The sequence below is a fragment of the Mandrillus leucophaeus genome, unplaced genomic scaffold (assembly GCF_000951045.1).
Source record: "Mandrillus leucophaeus isolate KB7577 unplaced genomic scaffold, Mleu.le_1.0 Scaffold170, whole genome shotgun sequence".
Classification (NCBI taxonomy): domain Eukaryota; kingdom Metazoa; phylum Chordata; class Mammalia; order Primates; family Cercopithecidae; genus Mandrillus; species Mandrillus leucophaeus.
The window spans coordinates 51,202-63,686 of record NW_012101699.1 but is presented as its reverse complement, the minus strand read 5'-3'; the positions used below and the strand labels follow the sequence as shown (position 1 = coordinate 63,686).

At 38.0% G+C, this 12,485-nt stretch overlaps 1 protein-coding gene across 1 annotated transcript in view; it reads left to right on the top strand.

Annotated features, from left to right (window-relative positions):
* The window catches only part of BTNL8 (butyrophilin-like 8), a 47,450-nt gene that overhangs the window by 7,075 nt on the left and 27,890 nt on the right, over positions 1-12,485 (top strand). Inside the window, 1 exon segment of the mRNA XM_011976825.1 lies at positions 289-564. Within this exon segment, the coding sequence (XP_011832215.1) occupies positions 289-564 (276 nt within the window).

Here is a 12,485-nt window from a genome sequence, read left to right as displayed (position 1 = left end):
GGGTGGGGGTGGACTGACGGTTTCAGTGTGTGTGTGTGTAAGAGAGAACGGGTGGGGGTGGACTGACGGTTTCAGTATGTGTGTGTGTAAGAGAGAATGGGCGGGGGGTGGACTGACGGTTTCAGTGTGTGTGTGTAAGAGAGAATGGGCGGGGGGTGGACTGAATGTTTCAGTGTGTGTGTGTGTGAGAGAGAATGGGTGGGGGGTGGACTGAATGCACTTGACTCTGAATTGCTGTGGCTCTGGGATATGATCTTTGCTTTAAACTCTTCCCTGTTTTCTCCCCAGCACTGGGCTCAGTTCCTCTCATTTCCATCGTGGGATATGTCGATAGAGGCATCCAGCTACTCTGTCGGTCCTCGGGCTGGTTCCCCCGGCCCATGGCGAAGTGGAAAGGTCCACAAGGACAGGATTTGTCCGCAGACTCCAGGACAGACACGAACATGCATGGCCTGTTTGATGTGGAGCTCTCCCTGACCGTCCAAGAGAACGCTGGGGGCGTATCCTGTTCCATGCAGCATGCTCATCTGAGCCAAGAGGTGGAATCCAGGGTGCAGTTAGGAGGTGAGTAGGGAGGGGAGGAGGAGAGAAGGAGGAGTGGATGCTTGAGTAACTCAGAGTGAGGACAGGAGCCTCTATCTTGGCATTGTTGTTTTATCTTTCTCAGTTTTAATGATTTATTTTAAACGTTTAAAATTAATGAGATGTAAAAATAAAGTTATAAACATTTGGTTAGGTGGAAATAGAACTGTTTACAATTCCAGAGGAGTAGAATTAAGTATTTCCTTCCCCTATGATGGTTAATTTTTTGTGTCCACTTGACTGGGTCATGATTTGCTCAGATTTGGTTAAGTATTATTCAGGATGTTTCCGTGAGGGTGTTTACACATAAGATTCACATTTAAATTGGTAAACTGAGTAAAGAAAATTACCATCCATAATGCAGGTGGGCTTACCCAATCAGTTGAAGACCTGAATAGAACAAAAGGTTGACCCTTCCCTAAGTGAGAGAATGATGTTGCATGAGAGCCTTGAAACTGGGACACTGGCTCTTCCTGGCCTCAGAGCAGGCTGCTGGCCTTCAGACTCAAACTGAACCACTGGCTCTTTCTATGTCTTGAGCCTGCGAACTTTTGGACAGAACTGACACCATTGGCTCTTCTGGTTCTCAGGTCTTCTGGTTTAAACTTAAACTAACCATTGGTTCTCCTGGGTCTCCAGATTGCTGACTCACCCATGAGTTGGGAACTAAAAGAGCTTCCATGATGTATGCGAGCCAATTCTTTATACTAAATCTCTCCATCTCTCCTCTTCCTTTCTCTCTTTATCTCCATCTTTCTCTCAAATATATGTATGTATACATCCTAGTGGTTCTGTTACTCTGGAGAACTCTCGCTAATACAAATTTGGTACTAAGAGTATTTCTAGAGAAAAAGAGTATTTCTAGAGAAAATTCTCTGAGCTGGGATTACTGTGCACACCTGTAGTCCCAGCTACTCAGGAGGCTGAGGTGGGAGGATCACTTGAGCCTAGGAGTTTGAGGCCAGCTTAGGCAACGTAGCAAGACCCTGTCTTCAAACAAACACAACAAAAAGCACTGAGAGTCCATGCTGTGATCTAGCAATACAGATATGCAAAATATCACCATTTGCGACCTGTAATTAACCATGGGTTGACTGGTGTATCATATTTTCAAACATGTTTGTCGACCTAGTGAATAAGATGAGATTGGCTGGTTGCTCCTGTTCTTGCTAGAAAAAGTGAGGAAAGTGACAAAAGAAAATATGAGCAGAGGAATTTGAATTCTGAGTTTCTTGGTGTTGCATAAATAACATGAAAGCTTCCATGAGTGCCCTGAAAGAGACCCTTATTTTCTGTAGCCACAGGGCTAAGACTGCTGAAAACCAAATTCAGAACTAATCTGGTGACCGGCTGAATGACAGTGGAAATCCAAACCTGTTCCTCAGAATATCTGTCAATGTGAGGGGGCATTGACTGGGAAGAAATGAGATTCAGAAAGTTGAAATGGGGATGTATGGGAAGACTGATGGAGCTGGGGACAGTGAACCCTAAATGCTGATGAGTCTGCCAGTGAAAGCAGTCTCAGTCTCCCTACGTCAATTGGAAATAGCCTCTCCACTGTCATCTCAGGGGATTAACCCTGCATTGCCCAAAGAAACTGTAATGGCCTCTCTCCTGAGGCAGCTGCCACGCAAGACAATGCTGATTCCACTCAGGACCCACCCCTACCATCCCTCTTTGCTTCTAGACCTGTACCTAGGCTCAAGTTTCAACAGGACCCTAAAGTTGGAAAAAATGTATGATGCATTAGAAAGTGAACCACACTCCAAAAGAGCTAGTTGATTTTTCTAATCTATACGGACCAGAAATCCAGAGAATCCATGTCAAATGATATTTAGGGTGTAAGGTGGCGGTACAAGGACATAAGATTGGCTCAAACCACATGTAATGGCCTCACTAATCAGAGATTCTGCATTTAATCTTGCAGCTCAGAATGTAGAAAGGCTCTGTAGTTTGGTTGGCGGAAGCATGGATCAAAATGTGGCCCACAGAGAGTGACAGACAGGCATGCTGTTAGGAGCCTTTGCCAGGCCCCGTAAGTGATTCATGGCACAGGCCCTCAGGATTTAGGAGCAGAACCCTGCCATTCTCTATGAATAACTACTCTTCTTTTGAAAAATACATCTTGGGCCAGACCTTAGGAGAGACTGAACACTTAATCATGGGCCACCAAGTTGCAATGTGACTTGAATCAGTAAGAATATAAAATATTTGAACTACAAATTACCAAACCCAATGTAATAGATATTCTTAGAAGGCTGCACCCACAGCAAAGCATTGGAAGCACACATAGAACATAAATTAATTCTCATCAGGCTTAAGCACATAAAATCGTTTACAGAAACTCTGAAGAAAATGGTATTGCGATATGGTTTTAGCGTTGTGTCTTCTCCAAAATTCATGTTGAAACTAAATCCCCAATGCAGCACTGTTAAGAGGTGGGCTTTTTAGGAGGTGATTAAGTCCTGAGGACTATGCCCATATGAATGGGTTAGTGCCTTATAAAAGGGTCTGAGGGGGTGAACTTACCCTTTCGCCCCTTCTGCCATGTGAGGACACAGCGTTCATTGCCTTCAGAGGACACAGCACCAAGGTGACATCTTGAAACAGAGGGCAGAGTCCTCATCAGATGCCAAATCTCTTGGTACTAGACTTTGGCCTTCTCAGCCTCCAGAACGATGAGAAATACATTTCTATTGTTTATAAATGAGCCAGTCTGTAGTATTTTGTTATAGCAGCGCAAATAGACAAAGACTGGTATGATTCACACGATGATTTCTAATCACAATATAATTAAATTCATTGAGAAAAAGAAAATTTAATATTCATATATGTTTGAAACTTTAAAAACATACTTCAAAAATAACTAAGTGGTCACTGAAAAAGTCATAATGATAATTAAAAGTGTCTTATGACTGAATGATAATGAAACTATACATACAAACTATCATACAACTAAACCTTTTAAGAAGTGACATGATTAGGATGGTGAAAGGAGTTTTCAGTTCTCAAACTCCCACAGAAACTCTAATTTTAATTAAACAACTACCATGAACAAAGGTATTTTTGTAGGAGTCTAGGAAGCCACTTGAGAGGTTCCAGCTGGTTGATCAGGCAAAAAAGCCAAGAGCAGATGCGTGGAGGAAGGTAAAAACTGCTTCGTTCTACCTGCCTCACTGCTCTTCCAAGGTTCAGTGCCAAGAGAGACTCCCTCAGCCCACAATTTTTGCCATGGGGAAAGTGAGAGCAAAGCGAATGTCCAGATTCCCCAGGTGTGTGGGATGCTGCCCAGGAAACCCATTTCTGTCTCACTTAATGCAGAACACTGAGGGGACCAGTGTGGCTGAATCACCTAGGGGCAGCTAGGAGCAGGGAAAGAGGAGGGGCTTACGGCAGCCAGTGCGTGGACCTGAACAACAAGCCGCAGAACCTACTGGCCAGCTCCTGCACTCTACTAGGGGCGACCTCACAACCTGCTGACTACCCAACCAGCTGATATGTGCCCCCAGCCCTCCACACACCACCCCCTGTGGCTGGAACCTCTTGGTCCATCACAGTCGGGCACGTGCTTCCCTGCAGCCAGGGTGCCTGAGCCTGGCAGATGTGCATACAAACTTCTGCAGTCAGAACACAGATAGCAATCAGCTTGACTCTCCTGGATTGAGAGAAGGTGCACAATCTTGAGTATTTTAGGGAATTGCCCTAGAGATAAATAAATGGAAGGCTCTCAGCAGCTAGTCTGCTTTGCAGGACTGAGAAAAGAAAATCCCAAGACTCCCTCCCACCAAGAAGGAACAAGAGGAGTAAAGCAGGTACATCCATAAAAAAGATTTGAGAGACTTCCGGAGTATCCAGCCAGGCTGACTGGTCAAGGTCTTTGTCTACCAAAGTCTGCTGTACAGACTGGAGGAGGAGGAGTGATAGAAAGACCAAATACACTGTCAAACAGAATTCAACAGCACATTAAAAGATTCATTTACCATGATTAAGTGAGCTTTATCCTTGGAACACAAGGATGGTTCAACATATGCAAATCAATAAATATTACACTAACGAATGAAAGACAAAAACAACATAATCATCTCAACAGATGCAGAAAAAGCATTTGACGTCATTCAACACCCTTTCATGACAAAACCAACTTTCGACAAATTAGGTATAGAAGGAATGTAGCTCAACACAATAAAGGCCATGTGTAACATGCCCACAGAGCATATACCCAGAGGTTGTCTTAGTCCACTTTATGCTGCTGTAACAGAATACCTGAGATTGGGTAATTGATAATGAACTGAGGTTTATTTGGCTCATGGTCCTGGAGGCTGGGAAGTCTAAGATCAAGGGATCACATCCTGTGAGGGCCTTCTAACTGTGTAATTCCGTGGAGGAAGGTAGAAGGGCAAGAGAGTAAGAAAGAGGAAGGAAGCTGCTTCTGCAAAAATGGCATTAATCCACTCAGGAGGGCAGGATCCTCAGGATCCCCACGGCCTTGTTACCTCTTAGGGGTCCCACCTGTCCACATTATCACATTGGGGATTCAGTTTTCAACACATAAACTTTGGGGATACATTGAAACCATAGTGATGAAAAATTTTTAAACAATAGCGAAATCTATGGAATGCAGCAAAAGCCGTTCTAAAAGTTTATAGCTATCAATATCTACATTAAGAAAAAAGAAAGATCTCAAATGAACAACATAAGTTTATACCTCAAGAAATTAGAAAAAACTAAGCCAAAATTTAGCAGAAGGAAGGAAAAAATAATAATTAGAGCAGAAATAAATGAAATAGAAAAACAATAAAAAGATCAATAAAACTAAATGTTGTTTATTTGAAAAGATAAATAATATTGACAAGCCTTTACCTAGATTAACCAAGAAAAAAAGAGCTGACTCAAATAAATAGAATTATAAATAAAAGATGATACATTACAACTGGTACCACAGAAACAAATATGAAATGTCATGAGACGATCCTAGTTCTCCCTCATCTACAGGGGTTACATTCCGAGATCCCCAGTGAATGCCACAAACCATGGATAGTACCAAACCCTACATATGCTATTTTTCGTGTCTCAAATGGAACAGAGCAGGATGATAGAGATTTCATCATGCTACTCAGAATGGTGTGCAATTTAAAACTTAGAAATTGTTTATTTCTGAAATTTTTCATTTACTATTTTTGGGCCACAATTGATCATGAGTAACTAAAATAATCAAAAGTGAAACCAAAGACAAGGTTAGACTATAGCGCTATGAAAAATTATAGGCCAATAAATTGGATAATCTAGCAGAAATGGATACATTCCTAGAAACATACAACCTATAAAAACTGCTTCAGAATTTTTTTTAAAAATACCAGACCAGGAATGAGTTAGAAATACAACTGATAGTCAAAATCTTCCCAAGAAAGAAATTTCCATGACCAGATGGCTCTGTTGGTGAATTCTACAAAATATTTAAAGAAAAATTAATGCCAATACTTCTCAAATGCTTGCAAAAAATTAAAGATGTGGAAATAATTCCAAACTCATTTTATGAGGCCACAATTACTCTGATACAAAAACCATATAAAAACACCACAAAAAAAGAAGAAAATTACAAGCCAATATCCCTGATAAACATAGATGCAAACATTTCCAACAAATATTAGCCAATCAAATTCATGATAAAAAGAATCATTACAAAGTACATTAAAAGAAACATTAAAAGAATCCCCATGATCAAATGGGATTTATCCCTGGGATGCAAGAATGTTTCAACACATGCAAATAAATACATATAATATATGATATTAACAGAATGAAGAGCAAATAATGTATAATTATGTTAACAAATGCAGAGAAAGCATTTGACAATATTCATCATCTTTTCATAATAAAAGCCAACAGATTAGGTAACAAAAGAATGTACCTCAACATAATAAAGATCACGTATGTGTCCGCAAAAAGAGTCAAACTCTATGAAACATTTAAAGAGGTTTATTCTAGGCCAAATGTGAGTGACCAAGGCCCAAGGCATAGTCTCAAGAGGTCCTGAGAAAATGTGCCCAAGGTGGTTGAGTTATAGCTTGATTTTATGTTTTAAGGAGACAGAAATTACAGACAGACATCAATCAATATACGTAAGGTATATACACTGGTTTGGTCTGGAAAGGCAGGACAACTTCAAGTGGGGGCTTCCAAGTAATAGGTAGATTAGAAGATTTTCTGGTTGGCAAATGGTTGTGAGTTAAGTTATTATCTAAAAGACCTGGAATCATAGAAAAGAGTGTCTGGATTAGGATGGGGGTTGTGGAGACCAAGGTTCGTACATGTAGATGAAGTCTCATAGGTGGCCACTCTTAGAGGCAATAGATGGCAAATGTTTCATATTCAGATCTTTAAAAATTGCTAGACTCTCAGCTAATCAGTCTCTTCAGGATCAGACAAAGACCTGGAAAGGGAAATTTGTATTCTGTAGAGAATTTACATTTCACCCACCAGAGGCAGCTTTGCCGGGCTATTTCAAAATATGTCAAAGAAATATGCTTTGGGGTAAAATATTTTAATTTCTTTCAGGGCCTGCTATCTGTCATGTGATGCTATATGACAGGTTGGGATTTGGTATTTTATTGCTACAAAGAGTCTGTTTCCTCAGCCTTAAGACCTCTGTTGTAATGTTAATGCTGCTCTGTTGTGCCTGAACTCCAAAGGGAAGAGGATATAATGAGGCATGTCCAACCTCACCTTCCCATCATGGCCTGGACTCGTCCTTCAGGTTTACTTGGGAATTCCCTTTCTTGAGAAGGGGGGTCCATTCAGTCGACTGGGAAGCTTAGAATTTTATTTTTGGTTTACATATGATAAGCTCGTAGCTAACATTATACTCAACAGTGAAATAGTGAAAGCTTTCCTTTAAGATTAGGAACAAGATAAAGGTGTCCATCCTTGCCACATAGTATTGGATGTTGTAGCCAGAGCAATTAGAAAAAATAAATAAAAAATAAAAATAAAAAGCAACCAAATCAGAAAGGAAGAAACATATTTGTCTCTGTTTGGAGATGACATGACATGTAGTGAGCCCTAGAGAATCCACAAAAACCTGTTAGAACTTAACAAATGAATTTAGCAAAGTTGTAGGATACAAAATCAACATACAAAATTAGTAGTGTTTCTATACGCTAGCAATAAATTGTCTGAAAAGAAATCCAGGTAACAACTTCATTTACAATAGCATCAAAAAATTAGAAGTAAATTTAGCCAATGAGGTGAAAGATCTGTACACTGAAAATTATAAGATGCTGTTGAAAGAAATGGAATAAAACACAAATAAATAGAAATCTATCGTGTTCATGGATTAGAAGAATTAATATTGCTTAAATGTTCATACTACCCAAATAAACTTATAGATTTAATGCAATCACTATTAAAATTCAAAGGCATTCTTCACAGAATTAGAAAAAAATCTAAATTCACATGGAACCACAAAAGACCCTGAATAGCCAAGTAAGTCTTGAGCCAAAAGAACAAAGTATAAGCATCATACTACCTGATTTCAAATTATGTTATATTAGGTTGGTGCAAAAGTAATTATGGTTTTTGCCATTGAAAGTAATAGCAAAGATTGCAAAGATTTTTGCACCAACCTAATAGTAATCAAACCATATGATACTAGCATTAAAAAGACATATCGATCAATGGAACAGAATTAAGAGCCCAGAAATAAACCCATGCTATATGGTCAACTAATCTTCAGTAAGATTACCAAGACTACAAAATGGATAAATGATAGTTTCTTTAATAAATGGTGTTTGGAAAACTGGATATTTACATGCAACAGAGTGATATTAGACTCATGTTTTCCATCACACACAAAAATCAATTCAAAATGAATTAAAGGCATAAAGAAAAGGCCTTAACTATAAACTCTTAGAAGAAAGCATACAGAAAAATCTCCTTGACATTGATCTTGGCAATGATTTTTCACCCTGACACCAAAAGCACAGGCAATGAAAGCAAAAATGAACAAGTAAGATTACATCAAACTAAAAAGCTTTTGCACAGCAAAGGAAATAATCAACAAAATAAAAAGCAACATGTGGAATGGGAGAATATTTTCAAAGTATATACCTGATAAAGAGTTAATGTCCAAAATATGTAAGACACTCATACAACTTAATAACCAAAAATACTCCAGTTTTTAGAATGGGCAAAGTACATGAATAAACATTTCCCCTAAAGGAAATATAAATATTAATAGCCAAGAGGTTCATGAAAAGTGATTCACTATCACTAACCATCAGGGAAATTCAATCAAAAGTATAAGCAGATATCACCTCATACTTGTTAGACTGGTTATTACTAATTTAAAAAATATTACAGGTGTTGCTGCATTGTTGCTGGGAATATAAATTGATACATTCACTATGGAAAACACTATGCAGATTCCTTAAAGAAAATACAAATACAACTATGTTACATGGTCTTACATGTAGTTAAACCCTAAAGATTCCACAAAAAACTGTTAAAGCTAATACATTTAGTAAAGTTGCAGTATACAAAATTATATAAAATAAGTAACCTCATTGATAATTTATAATCCAGCCATCCTACTTCTGTGCATTTATCCGAAAGAATTGAAGTCAGGATTTCAAAAAGATACTTGTACTTCCATGTTTATTGTGGCATAGTTCACAGTAGCCAAGATATGAAAACAATCTATTTGCTGACAGATGAATGGATTTAAAAAGTGACATATATATAATGAAATATTATTCGACAATAAAAAGAAGGTAATCCTGACACATGGATGAACATGGAGGACATTATGTTAAGTAAAATAAGCCAGACATAAAAATGATCTCGCCGGGCGCGGTGGCTCAAGCCTGTAATGCTAGCACTTTGGGAGGCCGAAACGGGCAGATCATGAGGTCAGGAGATCAAGACCATCCTGGCTAACACAGTGAAACCCCGTCTCTACTAAAAAATACAAAAAACTACCTGGGCGAGGTGGCGGGCACCTGTAGTCCCAGCTACTTGGGAGGCTGAGGCAGGAGAATGGCGTGAACCCAGGAGGCGGAGCTTGCAGTGAGCTGTGATCCAGCAACTGCACTCCAGCCTGGGCGACAGAGCGAGACTTCGTCTCAAAAAAAAAAAAAAAAAAAGATCTCACTTATATGTGTCATCTAAAATCATCAGTCATAGAAGCATAGAGCGTAACTGTGATTACCAGGGAATGAGGGGAGGGAAAAACAGGAAGGTGATATTCAAAGGGTATAAAAACGTCTCATTTGTGCAAGATGAGGAAGTTCTGGAGATCTACAATACAACACAGTGCCTGTAGCTAACAGTAAACTATTGTATTCTTAAATTCTGTGAAGAAGGTAGATCTTATATTCTGTTCATACTACACACACACACACACACACACACACAATAATGGTAATAATTACAATAAAACTGGTAGGAGGAAACTATAGGAGATGATGGATATGTCTATAGTCTTGATGGTGGTGATGATTTGAATGGGTATATACTTATCACCAAACTCTTTGAGTTGTATAAATTAAATATGTACAGCTTTTTACATGTGAATTACACCTATCATACCTTGAGAAAGGGTTTTATGAAACAAAAAACAAAACAGAAAAATAAATTAACACCTTTAAATAAATGTATCCATTTCTTCTAGAATTTCTAGTTTGTGTGCATAGAGGTGTTCATAATAGTTTCTGATAGTTATTTGTATTTCTTTGGCTCAGTGTAATATCCCCTTTGTCATTCCTGATTGTGTTTATTCAGATTTTTTTCTCTCTTCTTCTTTATTAGTCTAGCTAGTGGTCTATATATTTTGTTAATTTTTTTCAAAAAACCAACTCCAGATTCATTGATCTTTTGAATGGTTTTTCATGTCTCAATCTCCTTCAGTTCAGCTCTGATTTTATTATGTCTTGTCTTCTGCTAACTTTGGGATTGATTTTCTCTTGGTTCTCTAGTTCTTTTAGTTGTGATAATAGGTTCTTAAATTGAGATCTTTCTAATTTTTTGACATGGTTGTTTAGTTCTATAAAGCTCCCTCTTAACACTGCCTTAGCTGTGTCCCGGAGATGCTGGTATGTTGTGTCTTTTTTCTCATTAGTTTCAAATAAATTCTTGATTTCTGTCTTAATTTCATCATTTACCCAAAAGTCATTCAGGAGTAGTCAATTCAGGAGTAGTCAATTCAGGAGTTCAAAAAGTCATTCAGGAGTATTCAATTTCCAGGTAATTGTATTGTTTTGAGTGATTTTGTTAGTCTTGATCTGTAATTCTATTGAGCTGTCGTCTGAGAGAGTGTTGTTATGATTTCAGTTCTTCTGCATTTGCTGAGAAGTGTTTTGTGTCTGATTATGTGGTCAGTTTTAAAGTATGTGCTATGTAGTGATAAGAAGAATGTATATTCTGTTATTTTGGGGTGGAGAGCTATGTAGATGTCTATCAGATCCATTTGATCCAGTGTGAGTTCAGGTCCTGAATATCTTGTTAATTTTCTGCCTCAATAATCTATCTAATACAGTCAGTGGGGTGTTGAAGTCTCCCACCATTATTGTGTGGAAGTCTAAATCTCTTTGAAGGTCTCTAAGAACTTGCTTTATGAATCTGGGTGCTTTTGTGTTGGGTGCATATATATTTAGGATAGTTATGTTTGTTGAACTGAACCCTTTACCATCATATATTGCCTTTCTTTGTCTTTTTTGATTGTTGTTGGTTTAGTGTCTGTTTTGTCTCAAATGATAATTGCAAACCCTGCTTTTTTCTGCTTTCCATTTGCTTAGTAGATTTTCCTACATCCCTTTATTTTGAGCCTATGGATGTTGTTGCATGTGAGATGAGTCTCTTGAAGACAGCATACCATTTGGTCTTGCTTCTTTATCCAGCTTGCCATTCTGTGCCTTTTAATTGGGGGATTTAACCAATAAGGCAGTTTAAAAAAGATTAATAAGAAATTTTATAAATTCCCATCAAATGATTTTTAAAAAGCCTAATACATTATGACCGAATTGAGCTTACCCAGGAATAAAAGGTTAGGTCAACATTGGAATATGTATATTTATGTAAGTATTACCTTAATAAGTTAAAGGAGAAAATCTATAAGATTCTCTATAGATGTTAATAAAACATATATAAATTTCAACATCTAATCATGATTTAAAACACTTGTGAATCCAGAAATAAAAGAAAACCTTTTATGAATTAGCAACAGAAGGGCACTTCTTTCATCTGATAGAAAGCTATTTAAAAATACCCACAGCTACCATCATATATCATAGTAGGAGGTTTAAACTCAGGAGCTTAATGAAGATGACTGCATTAAACATTGCTGTTCAACACTATGCTGGAATACTAATCATTGCAAAAAAGGAAAGAAAGTGAAAAAAGAATTATAATTTCCAGGAAGGAAAAAGTAGAATGCCTATTTCCAACAGGTTATATGATAATACACATTGTAAATCCAGAATAATCTACAGACAAATTCTTTCAATTTATACTTCATTATGTTCATAAAAATAAGATCAATAAACAAAATACACTGCATTTTATACACCAGGAAAGATAGAAAAACAAACAAATGTGCCATGTATAATAACACAAAATGTTACATAGAAATATATTTAATAAAATATTTTTTACTCTTATTGAGAATTAGATAAGTTTACTAAAGTAACTAAAATAAAAGGAGAGACATATCTGGCCCTGCTGAGCCCCACTGGTCAAGTGGCAACACAATTCTTGATTCTGTCTTTAAGCCTTACTTAGCCTGGGAGGCAAGTGCACATTGGCAGTTGCCTATACAGGGAGCATCTGGCCCTGACCAACCTCAGCAGCTGAGCAGCGACCCAGCCAGCCCTGGGTTCTCTGCATATTCCCTAGATAGGAAGACAATAGCA